This window comes from Manis pentadactyla, chromosome 12 (assembly GCF_030020395.1).
Source record: "Manis pentadactyla isolate mManPen7 chromosome 12, mManPen7.hap1, whole genome shotgun sequence".
Lineage (NCBI taxonomy): Eukaryota > Metazoa > Chordata > Mammalia > Pholidota > Manidae > Manis > Manis pentadactyla.
This window is the reverse complement of record NC_080030.1, coordinates 15,123,455-15,145,501: the sequence shown is the minus strand read 5'-3', so window position 1 is coordinate 15,145,501 and position 22,047 is coordinate 15,123,455. Positions and strand designations below refer to the sequence as shown.

Sequence of the window (22,047 nt, the reverse complement as noted above, 5' to 3'; positions counted from 1 at the left end):
CCATTCTAGTTTGAGATTTCTACGTATCTCTGCACATTCAGGAGATCTCACATAAATACACACTACTGTCACAAAATGCCAGAGTAGTTCCGTCACCTGGAGCTAGAAAAGAGGATTGCTAGCTATGCTGGCCATGAGGAAAGGAATAATAATCTTATTTCACAGTTTCAGAAACTGAAGTCCTGAGAAATGTGATTATTTCCTAAGATGACAAACTCATGAATGAGGTTATGCAGCACTGAATCCCAAAGCACACATACCAGGAAGCTGACTTAGATGATGGCATTCTCTGACATGCTTCAGCTCTTTCTAAATGATCCAGCAGCATGACTGCTCAGGCCCAAACCACTGGACTCTATATCATGCAAAAGTGACCTTTAGCATACTCCAAAAATGAGATTTAATGAGGACTTACCATGAGTCAAATTGATGGCTGCCATCCTGGAAGGGTGATGGAGAAATGTGCCTGATGGGAAATTTGATACCAAGGGATCACTTTAGTGCAGCTTATGAATCTAAGTGCATATGGCAGTCCTTATCACTCCAGATACAAGGTTATCTAGAGTCCTGTTTCACATCAGTCATTAATCAGCAAGCATTCCTTACCAATATCACACATTAGCTATTTCTCCACAGATGATACATGTGAAAGTCATTAAAAAACACTATACTCTATAGCCTGAAAGTAACATCAGTTACCATTTACTGAAGACCAGTATGGGATGAAGTCTCACTAGGACCTTTACATATGTTAAATTCCCTTAATTATCAACAACCCTTTGCAACAGACACCATTATGCCCACTGAGTATTAGAAAACAGCCAAATTCACGTGACACTAATAATAACTGGTCCAACATCATCCTCTTACTTAGGATATAAACCCAGCAGTTGAATGTAGGTAAGTTTGCTCAAAAGCTTGATCTCCTGAAGTTATTCTGAAATACAACCAGAAGCTATTCTAGACCAGCTGTATCCATTAGAGCATCTCATAGCTACATATGCTACTGAGCACTTGATATGCAACTATAAAGAGAACTTTAGTTTTTTATATACTTTTCATTAAATACATTGTAAGTTTAAAAATTGTTACTAGGTTCAGTTATTGGAAAACTTAAATGTTTCAGAAAACTTGAAACTTGCATCTACTTTCTCAATTATAATTACTACATGCCTCAAACACAAATCAAATACTTCTGATGAAAATTTGTGCCCAGTGAGTTTTGAATACTTAGTATGAAGAAAAGAATGTAAAATACTTCAATTTTTATAGTGATTACATGCTGAAATATTTTGTGTATGTGGGATTAAATAAGGCATATTATTAGATATTATCTCACTTCTTTGTTGTGAGTACTGAAAAACTTTTTATATATATTGCCTACACATTATATTTCCATTGGACAGCACTGGTCTAGAATGCTGCTGGATATTATGAAGAGTGAAAAAATGAAATGTCTTATTTGTTTGACACCCTTGAGCCTTCCTTAATGGAGCCCAGAGTAGCTTCGAGCCTCATTCCTCCTTTTAAGTTTTCATATCTGGCTTATTCCTTCATTTTTTCAGCAAATAATTAACAAGTTTTGTCCCTGTGGTAGGCAGTAAGCAGAGAGCAATGAACTATACAGGAAATGTGCCAGGCCTTAATGATCAAACGTTGCTTAGGAACAAGATAAGCAATAAATAATTAATACACCTGTCTGTAAGTGCTTTTGGGGAAAAAAATAGGTGAGAAAATGATGATAGCTGCCCCCACACACACACACATACACACACAAACACATACACAAATACTCTGATTCTTCTTGGGCAAGGTAATGACAGAAAAGTTAAATAATTACTGGCTATTCTGAATCTGACCCAAGAGAAGAAAAATAATGCAGGAAGGAAAAACTCAGAAGACATTTCAGGTATTCAAGCAACCTCATTAGGGTCCTGACTGAGGCTCACGTCAAACAGGTCTGACCACTGCCTCTCACCTTGTCAGAGAAGTGATTCCAAACCAACACAGGACTATTTTATGGATGTTCTAGGGAAACTTCCTCTTCATATTATTTACCAATTCCATTTTTTCCCCGTTTTTATTTTTATTCTCTTCTTAACCATACTTCCCTCATGTTTATCTTTTAACCTTCATAGTTTAAAGGTTAACTCCTATGTTAAAAATTAATGACTATCTTTAATAAAACAGACACAGAGCAGTAACCCAAAGGGTAATCTGCAGAATGGCAGATTTTCAAATGGCAATCAGCAGTGGAAGTTCCACAGTTCATTATCTATGAGCCAAATTCACCCTCACTATCCAAGATCCTTATACTACAAATGAACAGACAAACCCTGAAAGAACATTCATTCAGCAAAACCGAGTCTCAAACCCTAGTAATAAAATGCACTTACTCCCAGAAGACAAACTGGGGGTCTTTGGCTGAACAGGCCCGCAAACGTTATTTTGTGTGGCTGCATCTGCATAAACACTTGCCTTTGGGGATTTACTTTTAATTAGACCTAATGAATATACAATAGAGCAAAGATCCACCCTGTGGATGAGTTTTGACAATTGCACGTTTTAATTACCAGTCCAAATAAGATATAGAACATAATCATTTCTGGAGAAAACCCTCTCAACCTTACAGTCCATTCCTTTACCCCAACTGCCAGACAAGCACATTCTAATTTTTATCAGTTACTAGATACACTAAGCAGTTTGCTCATTACGTCCAAATCCATATCCTTCCTTTTGCCATTGTTTATAGAGAAGCTATATAGGAGAAACATTCTCAAATCTCTCCCTGGAATTGTGGGCTTGTCCATTTCTTCTTGTATTTCTGTCAAGTTCTGGTTTTATATTTTATGCAACAATATTGTTAGATGGATACAAATTTTGATTGTCTAACTTTGGAGAAATTGAATCTCTTATCAGAAAGAATTCTACCTCTAGTAATGGTTTATGACCATGTTGACTGACATTTAAGATCAGTTTTCTTTGTGGCGGTGGGGGAGACGGTGGCATGAGAAGTGAGGTAGAAATCTCCTCCCAAAACCACATATAACACAAAAGTACAGAAAATACAACTAATCCTCAAAGAGTGACCAGAAATAAGATTGCATCAGCAAGCCTACATCTGGGAAAAGAGCACACCTCATAGAAAAGTGTAAAGCAAAGCCACCACCCAGTGGGACCCGAGCCCTCCCCCACCCCAGCTCACCCATGAGAGAGAGAAACAGCAGGGAGGAAGTAGAAGCCCAGGACTGCTAAGTATCCAGCCCTGGAGATCTACTCCAGGAGCACAAACCCACATTGCATGGTGCTCTGGAGATTAGAGGGGTTGAAAAGCAAAGCCGCAGACTGATTCCAGCCACTTTGGAGAACAGGTTCCCACAACTGGTGCTCTGGGACAAATGAAAGAGGGTACTTTGAAAGACTTCCCAACAGTGAAAGCGCTGCTAAAGGGGCAAGGATTACACAGAGCTTGCTGCACAGAAGAAGGAACAAGTGGACAAAATCATCCCATCACACTCAGCACAGCAGGTTGGGTTTCAGGAGCTTCAGGAGCTCCATCCCCCTAGCAGGCAACACAGCCCCAAGAACCCCACCATGATAAGCAACCTGCTGCTCCTTCTTCCCGGCTGGCACCTGCACGTAAACCTGCTGCCCTCCCCCCATTGCTCCAGGCCAACAGAGGGCAGCCCTGCCTATGGCAACTATAGGGAATTAATGCAGAAGCAGCTCCCTGCGCATGCAGCTAACTGGACGTGACAGCAGAGGCAGGCACTGCGGCCGGGAAGAAGGAAAGAGCCCTCTCCTTCAGGTAGGTACCAGTACCACTCACGTGTGATCCCTGCCATTGCACCAGGCCAACCTGAGGGCATTCCCACCTAGAGCAGCCATAGGGGCTTAATGTAGAGGACACTCCCTACACGCGCACTGGCCCTGACAGCAGTGGCAGGCACTGCGGCCAGGAAGAAGGAAAGATCTCGCTCCTTCAGTTAGGCACCGGCGATGCTCGCCGGTGACCCCTTCCATTGCTCCAGGTTTATGAAAAGGCAGAACCTTTTTCAATCCAAAATCCCTCAAACACTAGAGAGAGGACTCAGTGAAAATGAAATCACCAATCTTCCTGAAAAAGATTTCAAAATAAAAGTCATATGAGAATGCTAAGAGAGCTACAGAAAATACTCAAAATCTAAGGGAAGAATTCAACAGAGAGAGACAGACACCTTCTAAAATACACTAGCTGAAATGAAACAGACAATGGACGAATTTAAATGCAGATTAGATGAGATAGAGGAGACAGTGAATGGACTAGAAATTAGAGAACAGGAATGCAAAGAAGCTGAGGCAGAGAGAGAAAAAAGGATAAGTAGAAATGAAAGACTATTAAGAGAACTGTGTGAACAATCCAAATGGAACAATATTCAAACTATAGGAGTAAAAAGTCTCACACTACAGGGATATAAAGTGTCTCTCAGTAAATAATTGGTGGGAAATTTCCCAATCTGGGGAAGGAAATAGTCTCTCAGGCCATGGAAGTACACATGATCTCCCAACACAAGGGAACCAAGGAGGTCAACACCAAGACATACAATAATTAAAATAGCAAATACCACATCAAAAAGAATAAAATACCTAGGAATAAACCTAACCAAGGAAGTGAAAGACTTATACCCTGAAAACTACAAGACACTCTTAAGAGAAATTAAAGAGGACACTAACAAATGGAAACTCAATCCATGCTCTTGACTAGGAAGAATTAATGTCAAAATGGCCATCCTACATAAAGCAATCTACAGATTCAATGCAATCCCTATCAAAATACCAACAACATTCTTCAACGAACTGAAACAAATAGTTTTAAAATTCACATGGAACCACCAAAGACCCCGAATAACGAAAGCAATCCTGAGAAGGAAGAATAAAGCAGGGGACATCTCGCTTCCCAACTTCACGCTCTACTACAAAGACACAGTAATCAAGACAATTTGGTGCTGGCACAAGAACAGAGCGACAGACCAGTGAAACAGAATACAGTGTCCAGATATTAACCCAAACATATACATTAAATTAATATATAATAAAGGTGCCATGGACATACAGTGGGAAATGACAGCCTCTTCAAAAGGTGGTGTTGGCAAACCTGGACAGCTACATGTAAGAGAATGAAACTGGATCATTGTCTAACCCCATACACAAAAGTAAATTGAAAATGGATCAAAGACCTGAATGTAAGTCATGAAACTATAAAACTCTTAGAAAAAAACATAGGCAAAAATCTCTTAGACATAAACATGAGCAACTTCTTCATGAACATATCTCCCTGGGCAAGGGAAACAAAAGCAAAAATAAACAAGTGTGACTATATCAAGCTGAAAAGCTTCTGTACAGCAAAGGACACCATCAACAGAACAAAAAGGTACCCCACAGTATGGGAGAAAATGACAGATCCAATAAAGGCTTGACATCTAAAATATATAAACAGCTCACGCACCTCAACAAACAAAAAGCAAATACTCCAATTAAAAAATGGGCAGAGGAGCTGAACAGTTTTCCAAAGAAACTCAGATGGCCAACAGACACATGAAAAGATGCTCCATATCGCTAGTTATCACAGAAATGCAAATTAAAACCACAATGAAAGGGCAGAGCCAAGATGGTGGTGAGAGTAGAACAGCGGAAATCTCCTCCCAAAACCACTTATATTTTTGAAAATACAACAAATACAACTCCCCCTAAAAGAGAGACCAGAAGACACAGGACAACAGCCAGACCACATCCACACCTGCGAGAACCCAGCGCCTCGCCAAGGGGGTAAGATACAAGCTGCGGCCCAGTGGGACCCAAGTGCCCCACTCCCCAGGCCCAGTGGGAGGACAGGAGTCGGAGTGCGGAGGGAGAGGGAGCCCAGGACTGCTGAACTCCCAGCCCTAGCCATCCGCACCAGACCGCAGACACAGTGCACATGTGGGGTGCTGAAAACTATGGAAACAGCACAGTAAGACCTGTGAGCGGGTCCCCACAGCCGGTGCACCAGGGACAAAGAAAAGCAACAGCTTTTTGGAAGTCTTAAACAGACAGGGACACCACAGCTGGACGGAAGCGTACTGGGACACTTAGTCCGGCAGCAGGAAACTCCGGGCACACTAAACCCCTGGATAGCAGGGCAGCTCAGAGGCCCCTCACAGAGATAAACAGCCTCCCGGCCGTTTAACCTCCGATGCGGCTCTGCCATATTGGAGCTACAGCCCGAGGTAGGCCACGCCCACAGCAACAGCAGAGATAAACTCCATAGTGGCCGGGCAAGAATCAGAACCCCAACTGCACGCAGCTGCCCAGCACAAGCCACTAGAGGTCACTGTTCTCACAGGAGAGGAAGACCACAAGCCAAAAAGAAGGGAAGTTCTTCCAGCCATCACTCATGTCAGCTCCACAAACTGTCTCTATCGCCATGAAAAGGCAAGATATGACCCAAAGATCACAGAGACAACACCTGAGAAGGAGATAGATATAACCAGTCTTCCTGAAAAAGAATTCAAAATAAAAATAATAAACATGCTGACGGAGATGCAGAGAAATATACAAGAGCTAAGGGATGAAGTCCAGAGGGAGATTACAGACGTCTGGAAGGAGACGACAGACGTCCGGAAGGAGATTACAGAAGTGAAACAAACTCTGGAAGGATTTATGAGCAGAATAGAAAAGATGCAAGAGGCCATTGATGGAATAGAAAACAGACAACAGGAACGCATAGAAGCTGACACAGAGAGAGATAAAAGGATATCCAGGAATGAAACAATATTAAGAGAACTGTGTGACCAATCAACAAGGAACACTATCCGTATTATACGGGTACCAGAAGAAGAAGAGAGAAAAAGGGATAGAAAGTGTCTTTGAAGAAATAATTCCTGAAAACTTCCCCAAACTGGGGGAGGAAATAATCGATCAGACCATGGAAATATACAGAACTCCCAACAGAAAGGACCCAAGGAGGACAACACCAAGACACATAATAATTAAAATGGCAAAGATCAAGGACAAGGACAGAGTTTTAAAGACAGCTAGAGAGAGGAAAAAGGTCACCTACAAAGGAAAACCCATCAGGCTATCATCAGACTTCTCAACAGAAACCTTACAGGCCAGAAGACAATGGCATGATGTATTTAATGCAATGAAACAGAAGGGCCTTGAACCAAGGATACTGTATCCTGCACGAATATCATTTAAATATGAAGGAGGGATTAAACAATACCCAGACAAGCAAAAGTTGAGGGAATTTGCCTCCCACAAACCACCTCTACAGGGTATTCTAGAGGGACTATTCAACACGGGAGCACTCCTAAGACTAAACAGACGTAACCAGAGAAAATAAAATCACAGCAAAGAAAGCAGACCAACCAAATACTAACTAAAGGCAAAAAATAAAATCAACTACCCACTAAAAGCAGTTAAAGGAAACACGAAAGGGCACAGAATAAAACAACCAACATATAAAGAATGGAGGAGGAGGAATAAGAAGGGAGAGAAGAAAAGAATCTCCAGACAGTGTATATAACAGCTCAATAAGCGAGCGAAGTTAGGTAGTAAGATACTAAAGAAGCTAACCTTGAACTTTTGGTAACCATGGATATAAAGCCTGCGATGGCAATAAGTACATATTTTCAATAGTCACCCTAAATGTAAATGGACTGAATGCACCAATCAAAAGACACAGAGTAATAGAATGGATAAAAAAGCAAGACCCATCTATATGCTGCTTACAAGAAACTCACCTCAAACCCAAAATCATGCACAGACTAAAAGTCAAGGGATGGAAAAACATATTTCAGGCAAACAGAGAGAAGAAAGCAGGGGTTGCAGTACTAGTATCAGACAAAATAGACTTCAAAACAAAGAAAGTAACAAGAGATAAAGGACATTACATAATGATAAACGGCTCAGTCCAACAAGAGGATATAACCATTCTAAATATATATACACCCAACACAGGAGCACCAGCATATGTGAAACAAATACTAACAGAACTAAAGGGGGAAATAGAATGCAATCATTCTAGGAGACTTCAACATGCAACTCACCCCAAAGAACAGACCCACTGGACAGAAAATAAGTAAGGACATGGAGGCACTGAACAACACACTAGAACAGATGGACCTAATGGACATCTACAGAACTCTACATCCAAAAGCAACAGGATACACATTCTTCTCAAGCACATATGGAACATTCTCCAGAATAGACCACATACTAGGTCACAAAAAGAGCCTCAGTAAATTCCAAAAGACTGAAATTCTACCAACCACCTTTTCAGACCACAAAGGTATAAAACTAGAAATAAATTCGACAAAGAAAACAAAAGGCTCACAAACACATGGAGGCTTAACAACATGCTCCTAAATAATCAATGGATCAGTGACCAAATCAAAATGGAGATCCAGCAATATACAGAAACAAATGACAACAACACAAAGCCCGAACTTCTGTAGGACGCAGCGACAGCAGTCTTAAGAGGAAAGTATATAGCGATCCAGGCACACTTAAAGAACGAAAAACAACCCAAAATGAATAGTCTAATCTTACAACTATCGAAATTGGAAAAAGAAGAACAAATGAGGCCTAAAGTCAGCAGAAGGAGGAACATAATTAAGATCAGAGAAAAAAATAACCAAATTGAGAAGAATAAAACAATAGAAAAAAAATCAATGAAACCAAGCACTGGTTCTTTGAGAAAATAAATAAAATATATAAGCCTCTAGACAAACTTATTAAGAGAAAAAAAGAATCAACAAACATCAACAGAATTAGAAACAAGAATGGAAAAATCACAACAGACTCCACAGAAATACAAAGAATTATTAAAGACTACTATGAAAATCTACATGCCAACAAGCTAGAAAACCTAGAAGAAATGGACAAGTTCCTAGAAAAATACAATCTTCCAAGACTGACCAAGGAAGAAACACAAAAGTTAAACCAAACCAATTACGAGCAAAGAAATTGAAGCAGTAATCAAAAAACTACCCAAGAACAAAGCCCCTGGGCCAGACGGATTTACCTCGGAATTTTATCAGACATACAGGGAAGACATAATACCCATTCTCCTTAAAGTTTTCCAAAAACTAGAAGAGGAGGGAATACTCCCAAACTCATTCTATGAAGCCAACATCACCCTAATACCAAAACCAGGCAAAGACCCCACCAAAAAAGAAATTACAGACCAATATCCCTGATGAATGTAGATGCAAAAATACTCAATAAAATATTAGCAAACCGAATTCAAAAATATATCAAAAGGACCATACACCATGACTAAGTGGGATTCATCCCAGGGATGCAAGAATGGTGTACAATATTCGAAAATCCATCAACATCATCCACTACATAAACAAAAAGGACAAAAACCACATGATCATCTCCATAGATGCTGAAAAAGCATTTGACAAAATTCAACATCCATTCATGATAAAAACTCTCAGCAAAATGGGTATAGAGGGCAAGTACGTCAACATAATAAAGGCCATATACGATAAACCCACAGCTAACATCATACTGAACAGCGAGAAGCTGAAAGCTTTCCTCTGAGATCGGGAACAAGACAGGGATGCCCACTCTCCCCACTGTACTGGAGGTCCTAGCCATGGCAATTAGACAAAACAAAGAAATATAAGGAATCCAGACTGGTAAAGAAGAAGTTAAACTGTTACTACTTGCAGATGACATGATATTGTACGTAAAAAACCCTAAAGACTCCACTCCAAAACTACTAGAAATGATATCGGCATACAGCAAAGTTGCAGGATACAAAATTAACACACAGAAATCTGCGGCTTTCCTATACAATAACAATGAACCAATAAAAAGAGAAATCAGGAAAACAATTCCATTCACAATTGCATCAAAAAGAATAAAATGCCTAGGAATAAACCTAATCAAAGAAGTGAAAGACCTTTACCCTGAAAACTACAAGAAACTCTTTAAGAGAAATTAAAGAGTACACTAACAAATGGAAACTCATCCCATGCTCTTGGATAGTAAAAATTAATATAGTCAAAAAGGCCATCCTGCCCAAAGCAATATACAGATTTGATGCAATCCCTATCAAATTACCAGCAACATTCTTCAACAAACTGGAACAAATAATTCAAAAATTCATATGGAAACACCAAAGACCCCGAATAGCCAAAGCAATCCTGAGAAGGAAGAATAAAGCGGGGGGGTTCTCACTCCCCAACTTCAGGCTCTACTACAAAGCCATAATAATCAAGACGATTTGGTACTGGCACAAGAACAGAGCCACAGACCAGTGGAACAGATTAGAGACTCCAGACATTAACCCAATCATATAGTCAATTAATATTCGATAAAGGAGCCATGGACATACAATGGGGAAATGACAGTCTCTTCAACAGATGGTGCTGGCAAAACTGGACAGCTAAATGTAAGAGAATGAAACTGAATTACTGTCTAACCCCATACAAAAAAGTAAATTTGAAATGGATCAAAGACCTGAATGTTAGTCATGAAACCATAAAACGCTTAGAAAAAAACGTTGGCAAAAAACTCTTGGACATAAACATGAGTGACTTCTTCATGAACATATCTACCCGGGCAAGGGAAACAAAAGCAAAAATGAACAAGTGGGACTATATCAAGCTGAAAAGCTTCTCTACGGCAAAAGACACACCATCAATAGAACAAAAAGGTACCATATGGTATAGGAGAATATATTTGTAAATGACAGATCCGATAAAGGCTTCACATCCAAAATACATAAAGAGCTCACGCACCTCAACAAACAAAAAGCAAACAATCCAATTAAAATATGGGCAAAGGAACTAACGGACAGTTCTCCAACAAAGAAATTCAGATGGCCAACAGACACATGAAAAGATGCTCCACATCGCTAGTTATCAGAGAAATGCAAATTAAAACCACAATGAGATATCACCTCACACCAGTAAGGAATACTACCATCCAAAAGACAAACAACAACAAATGTTGGCGAGGTTGTGGAGAAAGGGGAACCCTCCTACACTGCTGGTGGGAATGTAAATTAGTTCAACCATTGTGGAAAGCAGTATGGAGGTTCCTCAAAATGCTCAAAATAGAAATACCATTTGACCCAGGAATTCCACTTCTAGGAATTAACCCAAGAATGCAGCACTCCAGTTTGAAAAAGACAGATGCACCCCTATGTTTATCGCTGCACTATTTACAATAGCCAAGATATGGAAGCAATCTAAGTATCCATCAGTAGATGAATGGATAAAGATGTGGTACATATACACAATGGAATATTATTAAGCCATAAGAAGAAAACAAATCCTACCATTTGCAACAACATGGATGGAGCTAGAGGGTATTATGCTCAGTGAAATAAGCCAAGCAGAGAAGACAAATACCAAATGATTTCACTCATCTGTGGAGTATAAGAACAAAGGAAAAACTGAAGGAAAAGAACAGCAGCAGAATCACAGAACCCAAGGGACTAACAGTTACAAGGGAAAGAGACTGGGGAGAATGGGAAGGTAGGGAGGGATAAGGGCAGGGAAGAAGAAAGGGGGTATTATGATTAGCATGTATAATGTGGGGGATGGGGGAAAGGGGAGGGCTGTGCAACACAGAGAAGACAAGTAGTGATTCTACAACATTTTGTTATGCTGAGGGACAGTGACTGTAATGGGGTTTGTGGGGGGGACTTGGTGCAGGGGAGAGCCTAGTAAATATAATATTCTTCATGTAATTGTAGATTAATGATAACAAAAAAAAGGGGGGATTACTCCCTGATAGGATAAAATTAACTGCAAATCAACGATTAATGCATGCTTTACATATCCTTAATTTTGAACTTTGAAAGGGTATCGGATGATCAGCTATGGAAGTACCTTTTTCTGAAAATATTCCTTTCTCAAAAAAAAAAGCAGTTCTTGTGTGGTGGTCTCCAATAGGTTCTTCACAGTGGTATAAAGGGCATATCAAAGTGTGGGCAAAGGGTTTGTTTCCCTTTATACAGAGGATCAAAGCCTAATTTGGCTACCCAGAAAATGAATTAAGATACGATATGAAGAAGAACTTCCAACATCAACATCCCCTGGAAGAGTCATTCCAGAAGATGATCATCGAAAAACTTCAACAAAGATCCTGGCGCTGTTGCAATTGTAGCTGCATTCATCCCACCAGTTCCTGGACTTGCCATTGGAATGAAGGAGATATCTAAGCTGGCCTGTGCATACAGTTAAACAACAAATTTGCCTGGATCTATATTTTCAGAACTCAACCAAGAATTAGGAGAAGTGCAAGTTGCAGTGCTCCAAAATCGTGCAACTACAGACTATCTACTGTTAAAAGAACATATGGGATGTGAACAGTTCCCAGGAATGGGTTTTTTTAATTTGTCTGATTTTTCTCAAACTACTCAAATTCAGTTATACAATATCCATCATATTATTGATAAGTTTTCACAAATGCCTAGGGTTTCACAAATGCCTAACTGGTTTTCTTGGTTTCACTGGATATGGCTAGTAATTATAGGTCTGCTTTTGTTATGTATCTGTATTCCTATTCTGTTAATGTGTGTACGCAATTTAATCAGTAGTTTGTTAAAACCTATACATGCTTATGTTACTCTACAAGAAGTTCTGTCAAAGAAATAATCAATCTTCCCATGTTTTCTTCCGTCTGCTACTTCTGTAGCTTTTCTTCTTCCTTCCTAATCACAACCCTTTAGTAGAATTCATGCCTCATATCAAAAATTACTGAGTATCATAATTCTTCCAAGTGGTAAAGATACCTCAAGACAAATGCTGGGCATAGAACCCACAGGGCATAAATCTGCAAAGAAGTAAAAAGCTAACCTTTTCAAAGAGTATTGCTTCTCTCTCACTTACCAACTTTACATTTCCCTGTATGGCCCCAGAAGATGGCTGATTAGCCAGAGACGGGTAAGATTCCTCAAGGGAGGAACAACCTAAGACAGGCACAGTCGCAGGGGGGCCATCAGGTGAGAAATTGGGGATCAACAGAGGTGAGGCTTAGAACCTCACTCCCCCTGTTTTGAGAGACATCTTCTGCATCCGTGGATGTTTTGTTGCCCTTGTCTAGCTTGGATTAATACTTAGTCTATAGGCACACACCTGATCATCTACATTTGCCCTCTTACAGCACTAAATTGTGTTTTCTACCTTTATCTTGCATCTACCTACCACTTCAGCATTTTATTTAAAATAATAATAATAATAATAATAATAAGGGAGAAATGTGGGATTCACATATAAATCAAGTATAAAAATCAAAGGGATAATCATATCTGACTTGATTGTTTATAGTTCATGATGCGTGATCAAAACCAAAATTTTCTGTTATATGACTGCCCTTGCACTGTTCACCATGTAAGAACTTATTCACTATGTAAGAACATGTTCACCATGTAAGCACTTGTTCGTTATGCTTCAGAAGATTGGAGACTGTTGAGAATTAGGCTTGGGGTTGATTAATGATTGTGCATTGAGTCCCCTATACAGAATTTTATTGTTGTTAACAACCATTTGATCAATAAATATGAGAGATGCCCTCTCAAAAAAAGAAAAAAAAACCACAATGAGATATCACCTCATACCAGTAAGGATCACCACCATCCAAAAGACAAACAAAAACAATTGTTGGCGAGGTTGTGGAGAAAGGAGAACCATCCTACACTGCTGGTGGGAATGTAAATTAGTTCAACCATTCTTGAAAGCAGTATGGAGATTCCTCTGAAAGCTCAAAATAGAAATACCATTTGACCCAGGAATTCCACTTCTAGGAATTTACCCTAAGAATGCAGCAGCCCCGTTTGAAAAACACATATGCACCCATATGTTTATCGCAGCACTATTTACAATAGCCAAGAAATGGAGGCAACCTAAGTGTCCATCAGTAGATGAATGGATAAAGAAGTGGTAATATATACACAATGGATTATTATTCAGCCATAGGAAAACAAATCCTACCATTTCCAACTACATGGATGGAGCTAGAGGGTATTATGCTCAGTGAAATAAGCCAGGCGGACAAAGACAAGTACCAAATGATTTCACTCATATGTGGAGTATAAGAATAAAGAAAAACTGAAGGAACAAAACGGCAGCAGAATCACAGAACCCAAGAATGGACTAACAGTTGCCAAAGGGAAAGGGCCTGGGGCAGGGATTGGGGGTTGGGGGGTGGAAAGGGAGGGATAAGGGCAGGAAAAAAGAAAGGGGGCCTTACAATTAGCATGTATAATGTGGGGGGTGCATAGGGAGGGCTGCACAACACAGAGAAGACATGTAGTGATTCTGTATCATCTTACTACGCTGATGGACAGTGACTGTAATGGGGTTTGTGGGGGGGACTTGGTGATGGGAGTCAAGTAAACATAATGTTCCTCATATAATTGTAGATTAATAATATCAAATTTTTTAAAAATGGCAAATACCAAGGACAATGACAGAATATTAAAAGCAGCCAGAGAGAGGAAAAAGATCACCTACAAAGGAAAACCCATCAGGCTATCATCAGACTTCCCAACAGAAAGCTTACAAGCCAGAAAGGAGTGGCATGATATATTCAATGCAATGAAACAGAAGGGCCTCGAACCAATACTCTATCCAGCAAGATTATCATTTAAATTTGGAGGTATTAAACAATTTCCAGATAAAAGTTGAGGGAATTTACCTCTGACAAACCATCTGTACGGTGTATTTTAAAGGGACTGCTCTAGATGGAAGTGCTCCTAAGGCTAAATAGCTGTCATCAGAGAAAATAAAACCACAATAAAAGAAGGCCAATTAATTACTAACCAAATGCAAAATTAAATCAGCTACCCATAAAGTCAGTCAAGGGATACACAAAGAGTACAGAATATGACACCTAACATATAAAGAACGGAGGAGGAAGAAAAAGGAGAAGAAAAAAAGAATCTTCAGATTGTGTTTATAATAGCGGAATAAGCGAGTTAAGTTAGACTGTTAGATAGTAAAAACCTGCCCTTTGGTAACTACGAATCCAAAGCGTGCAATGACAATAAGTACACATCTATCAATAATCACCCTAAATGTAAATGAACTGAATACACCAATTAAAAGACAGAGTTACAGAATGGATAAAAAACAAGACCCATCTATATGCTGCCTACAAGAGACTCACTTCATACCCAGACATACACAAGACTAAAAATGAAGGGATGCAAAATACATTTCATGCAAACTATATGGAGTAAAAAGCAGGAGTTGCAATACTTGTATAAGACAAAATAGACTTCAAAACAAAAGTAACAAGAGACAAAGAAGAACATTATATAATGATAAAGCAGTCATTCCAACAAGAGAATATAACCATTATAAATATCTCTGCATCCAACATAGGAGCACCCAAGTATGTGCAACAAATACTAACAGAATTAAAGGGGGAAATAGAATGCAATGCAGTCATTCTAGGAGACTTCAACACACCACTCACTGCAAAGGACAGATCAACCAGACAGAAAGTAAGTAAGGAGACAGAGGCACTGAACAACACATCAGAACAGATGGACTTAACAGACATTACAGAACACTCCATCCAAAAGCAACAGGATACACATTCTTCTCAAATGCACATGGAACATTTTCCAGAATAGATCACATACTAGGAAACAAAAAGAGCCTCAGTAAATTCAAAAAATTGAAATTGTACCAAGCAACTTCTCAGATCACAAAGGTATGAAAGTAGGAATGAATTGTGCAAAGAAAACAAAAAGGCTCACAAACACATGGAGGCTGAACAACATGCTCCTAAATAATCAATGGATCAATGACTGAATTAAAACAGAGATCAAGCAATATATGGAGACAAATGAAAACAACAGCTCAACACCCCAACTTCTGTGGGACACAGTAAAGGCAGTTATAATAGGAGAGTATATAGTGATTCAGGCCTATCTAAAGAAGGAAGAACAATCCCAAATCAACAGTCTAAATTCACAATTAATGAAACTGGAAAAAAGAACAAATAAGGCCCAAAGCCTTATTTGGACCAGATGGCTTCACCACTGAATTTTATCAACATTTAGAGAAGACCTAATACCCATCCTCCTCAAAGTTTCCAACAAGTAGAAGAGGGAATACTTCCAACCTCATTCTATGAAGCCAGCATCACCTTTATATCAAAACCAGGCAAAGACACCACAAAAAAAGAAAATTACAGACCAATATGCGTGATGACCCCAGATGCAAAAATACTCAACAAAATATTAGCAAACCAAATTCAAAAATACATCAAGAAGATCATCATGATCAAGTGGGAGTTATTCCAGGGATGCACGAATGGTACAATATTCAAAAATTCATCAACATCACCCACTACACCAACAAAAAGGACAAAAACCACACGATCATCTGCATAGATACCAAAAAGCACTCGATAAAATTCAACATCCATTCATGATAAATACTCTCAACAAAATGGGTATAGAGGCCAAGTACCTCAACATAATAAAGGCCATATTGACAAACCCACAGCCAACATCATACTTAACACTGAAAAGCTGAAAGCTTTTCCTCTAAGATTGGGAACAAGACAGAGATGCTCACTCTCCCCACTTTTATGCAACATGGTACAGGAGGTCCTAGCCACAGCAATCAGGCAACACAAAGAAATAAAAGGCATCCAGATCAGCAAGAAAAAAGTCAAACTGCCTGTTTGCAGATGACATGATATTGTACATAAAAAACCCTAAGGAATCCACTCCAAAACTACTAGAACTAGTATCTGAATTCAGCAAAGTTGCAGTACAAAATTAATACAAAGAAATGTTTTATTCCTATATACTAACAATGAACTAGTAGAAAGAGAAATCAGGAAAACAATTCCACTCACAACTGCATCAAAAAGAATAAAATATCTAGGAATAAACCTAATCAAGTAAGTGAAACATCTATATCCTGGAAACTACAGGACACTCATGAGAGAAATTAAAGAAGACACCAATAAATGGAAATACATCCCTTGCTCATTGGTAGGAAGAATTAATATTGTCAAAATGGCCATCCTGGATAAAGCAATCTACAGATTCAATGCAATCCCTATCAAAATACCAACAACATTCTTCAACGAACTAGAGCAATTCTAAAATTCACATGGAACCACAAAAGACCCCAAATAGCCAAACAATCCTTAGAAGGAAGAATAAAGCAGGGGGAATTATGCTCCCCAACTTCAAGCTCTACTGCAAAGCCACAGTAATCAAGACAATTTAGTACTGGCACAAGAACAGACCCATAGTCCAATGGAACAGACTAGAGAGCCCTGATATAAACCCAAGCATATATGGTCAATTAATATACAATAAAGGAGCCATGGACATACAATGGGGAAATGACAGCTGGTGTTGGCAAAACTGGACAGCTACATGTAAGAGAATGAAACTGGATTATCGTCTACCCCCATACACAAAAGTAAAACTCAAAATGGATCAAAGTCCTGAATGTAAGTCATGAAACCATAAAACTCTTAGAAGATAGCATAGGCAAAAATCTCCTGAATACAACATGAGCAACTTTTTTCTGAATGCATCTCCTTGAGCAAGGGAAACAAAAGCAAAAATGAACACATGGGACTACATTAAACTTAAAAGCTTCTGTGCAGCAAAGGACACCATCAGCAGAACAAAAAGGCATCCTACAGTATGGGAGAATACATTTGTAAACATATCCAACAAGGGTATAACATCCAAAATATATAAAGAACTCACTCCTCAACATCCAAAAAGCAAATAACCCAATTAAAAAATGGGTGAGGGATATGAACAGACAATTCTCCAAAGAAGAAATGCAGATAGTCAACGGGCACAGGAAAACATGCTCCACATCACTAATTATTAGGGAAATGCAAATAAAAACCACAATGAGATATCAGCTCACACCAGTTAGGATGGCCAGCATCAAAAAGACTAAGAACAGTAAATTCTGGTGAGGATGCGGAGAAAGGGGAACCCTCCTACACTGCTGGTGGGAATGTAAGCTAATTCAACCATTGTGGAAAGCAATATGGAGGTTCCTCAAAAAACTAAAAATAGAAATACCATTTGACCCAGGAATTCCACTCCTAGGAATTTACCCAAAGAATATAATTTCTCAGATTCAAGAAGACAGATGCACCCCTATGTTTATCGCAGCACTGTTTACAATAGCCAAGACATGGAAGCAACCTAAATGTCCAACAGTAGATGAATGGAGAAAGAAGACGTGGTACATATACACGATGGAATATTATTCAGCCATAAGAAGAAAACAAACCCTACCATTTGCAACAACATGGATGGAGCTAGAGGGTTTTATGCTCAGTACAATAAGCCAGGTGGAGAAAGACAAGTACCAAATGATTTCACTTATTTGTGCAGTATAACAACAAAGCAAAAACTGAAGGAACAGAACAGCAACAGTCACAGAACAGAAGAATGGACTAACAGCAAAGGGAAAGGGGTTGGGGAGGGTGAAGGGGATTAAGGGGTATTATGATTTGCACACATAATATATGGGGTGCACGGGGAAGGAAGTATATAGCACAGAGAAGAGAAGTAGTGACTCTACAGCATCTTACTATGCTGATGGACTGTGACTGTAATGGGGTATGTGGTGGGGACTTGATAATGGGGGGAGAATCTAGTAACCACAATGTTGCTCGTGTGAAACCTTCATAAGTTTCTATATCAACAATAATTTTTTTTAATGTTAGCTTTCTTTTAGAGAGAAGGCCTATGACTCTTTTAAGTCAATATAACAATAGTGACTGATTTTAAAAGGTTTAAAAAGACTAAAAGACATAAACAATTGCCACAGATAAACCCTGATTGAGTCCTAGATCAAAAAACTGAAAATATATTTTGGAACAATGTGGAGAAAGTTATTTTTAGATGGGAGTAAATATTAGATGACATTACTTTAAATTTTCTTGGTGAAATAACACTATTATGGTTTTAGTAGCACCACGCCCTTACTTAAGGAGATGCATTAATAAGTAAGCGTTAAGTATGTCTGTAATTTATTTTCTAACGTACTCTCAAACAGCTCACCAGAAAAACGTATTTCCTTATCTAGAGGGAAAACACGCAAAATGCTATAACTGGTTAATCTACTTCCATGCACATTCATTTCACTAGTTGTTTATATTTCCTTTAGGTTTAAGATATTGCCAAAGAAAAAGGTCACAAAAAATACAAACATCTCGTTAATGTGAAATTCAGTTACTCTAGCAGTAGTGTCATAAAACCTCCATTTTTTTCCCCCTTGTTTGAAGCTCTGGGGAATGCACAGGCTCCATCTGAACTTCTCCTAGAGAGAAGTATTCTTGTTTCTCTTTAATAGATTTTAGTCTACATGTTTATATAATCAGATACCGAAATATGCACAGCACAGACATCTAAGAAAGTACATTCTCTTTCTACTCGATTGTAATGTGTCAAAAATACAGACTGGCGCAAAGACAAACCCAAATTCTCAGTAGAAGGGTTCTTTTGCATACGAAAAGAAACAGGCCCGTTTGCCCCATCTTTTTCCCCCAGTACTCACCAGAATAAGCCGGAACTATCAGATCCCTGGGGACACCGTGGGGCACCCAGACAAGGCCACTCCAACAGCAGAAATTCTTCTCCTTCTTAAGGAAACAAAGTTACAAGGGTGTTGTGGAGGATTCCGAACCAGGGCGCACGGTGGATGAAAAGCCCCCGTGCATGCGCCCTGATACAGCATTTTCTGAGCCGGCTCCTCAAGGGAACCCACGGCACGAGCGGCGGCCTGCCCGGCGGGGTAGGCGAAGGCCAACCGCGCGGGCCCGGCCGTCCCAAGCAGGCCCGTCGGCGTCGGGGACTAAGACAGGCCCCCGTTGCCTCCCTTCCCTCCAGCCTCACCAGGGACGTCCTCCCCGGGACCGCGACCCACCTGGCGCGCTCGGAGCTGCGCGGGGCCAGCGGCCGCGATGAGCCCCGCACGCGCGCGGTGCCGCCGGGAGTCGGGGCGCTCTGGCGCGCGAGCGGTTCCCCGCGTCTGACCACTCGGGTGGGTGCGGAACGGCCCGGGCCGGGAAGGGACGGGGGCCGCCTGGGGCGCAGGCTGCAGGAGCGCGGCCGGAGGCGGGTGGGCGGGGCCGCGGGTGGGGCGGGGCTGGCACGAGGGCGGGGCCGCGGGTGGGGCGAGGCCCAGCTCCCGTTGGGGCGGCGGAAGGGCGCTGCTGTGGGGAGTGGGGAGGGTGTGCGGAGGCGAGGAGCGAAGTCCCCCGACTGCTTGTCTCTGAGGTTTCCGACCCCCAGCTCCACGGGCCTAGGGCCCTTACCTGGTGGGGGCGTGTTGGTAAACGGTCAAACCCGTGCAACAGTATTCTTCATTCAACCAACCCCGTCTTTAGGCGTTTATTTCCTTTTATCTCTTTATTTCGGTTGGACACGATGCAAAATACTAATCACTGATTGCTTTGTTTTCAATGTAATGACATTTTTCTGTACGTATTTTACTTTTTTCTATTTCGAATATGTGTTTCTGTTTTTGTTTTTGCGAAATAGCACTGACCCCCTTCACTGATCATAGTGATTCTAAAGTTACTCTGGTAATAATCATGGTTGCTGTGGTTTCAGTGGATGGCCTTTGGAGTTAATGAAGGTCTTTTTAAACACTGGGTAAAACAGTTTATCAAGACTTAGGGGAGGGGGGATGGGGGATGGATGAGATAAATGAAGAGGATTAACAGGTACAATCTTCCAGTTATAAAATAAGACAGGGGGATGTAGTATACAGGATAGAGAATATAGTAAAAAATATTCTGATAACTTTGGTGGCAGACGGTAACTAATATGTTGTGGTGACCATTTCGTAGATTATATCAATACCAAACCCCTGTGTTGTACACTTGAAACTAATGCAATATTTTATGTCAATTATTCTTCAACAGCAAAGGGGGAAAATGAAGACTTTGTCGGCTTTCAAAATAAAAGAACCAGTTATTTTAGTAACAAAATGACTTTACTTGGAAATAGCAGAGGAATTTCCATTCAGGATAAGTAAACTATGGCAAATCATAGGCAGATCCAAAGAGACAAAGGGAAGGTCAGCTTCGTTTATTAGGCTTTAGGAGGAAATTGAAGAGGGTTGTTTTGAATAAAAGTTCACTGGAAAAGAGGAAGGGCTTGGGGTTGTGGAGAGCGGTTTAGTGCATTGTTGCTGGGGCAGGGAGAGATCTTCCTTTTTAAAAGCAAAAATAAAATTCCTGTGTAACAAGTGTCATTCTTTGTTAAGATAAGGAGTATCTTCCTTCTTCCTGCTGGTTCTCAACAGCTGCAATGAATAGTTCATGGTGGGGGACAACTGCCCCTTTGAGGCTTTCTGACTCCTTTAAATAAGGTTTCCTTTACTCATTTTCACACTTCATATTCGTGTGTATCATCAAAAGTGCTTATGCACCTATTGAATCGATATCTTTTGTTATGTTAATGTTTCATCTTTTACTGTACATTTAATTTTCATGCAACCAAAAAAGTCTGTGTTTAAGCCCCTGGTTTCCCTGACTCTTTCTCCTAGAGTGACTTTTTTTCCCCAGAAAGTACAGGGAGATGCTCCAGGCAGGTAATTCACAGCCCAAGAGGGCTTGCCCTGGGGACACGGGCAATTTAAAGTTTCCAGAACCTTGGGGGCTGAATTCTCAGAGCATCTCATTAAGTCTGTCATCCCATTATTATTCTGTTCTTTAAGCAATTAAGCTCTCTTGTGGTAGAAAGAAAATAATACAAATGAAACTTCCTGGTACTTCAGTCTCCCTGAAGGGAGGTGTGGAGAGAGACTAATTTTTCCTCCAATTATTCCTTCTTTAAATGGTATGTTTCATCATTTACAGTTCAGATCATTCTCCTGGAGATGAAAAGTTGTTTTAAGCTCCTTCAAAGTCTCTTGGGGCTTATTAAGATTACTACTCAAATTCTTGCCTCCTCTTCACAGCGTTTAATTTCAAAGCAAGGAGTTTCTCTTGAGGAACGTGTTAATGTTAAAAAAGCCCCTGACATTTAGGTGACAATGT

The 22,047-nt window shown here is 40.1% G+C and overlaps 1 protein-coding gene across 1 annotated transcript in view; it reads right to left on the bottom strand.

Moving 5' to 3' along the window:
* LOC118920938 (zinc finger protein 426-like) overlaps positions 1 to 22,047 on the bottom strand; it is a 32,196-nt gene that overhangs the window by 6,783 nt on the left and 3,366 nt on the right. Inside the window, exons 2-4 of the mRNA XM_036902531.2 lie at positions 19,926 to 20,214; positions 19,557 to 19,641; positions 416 to 466 (exon numbers count right to left, since the gene is read on the bottom strand). Of these exons, the coding sequence (XP_036758426.2) occupies positions 416 to 466; positions 19,557 to 19,641; positions 19,926 to 20,214 (425 nt within the window). The remainder of the gene's footprint in view (positions 1 to 415; positions 467 to 19,556; positions 19,642 to 19,925; positions 20,215 to 22,047) is intronic.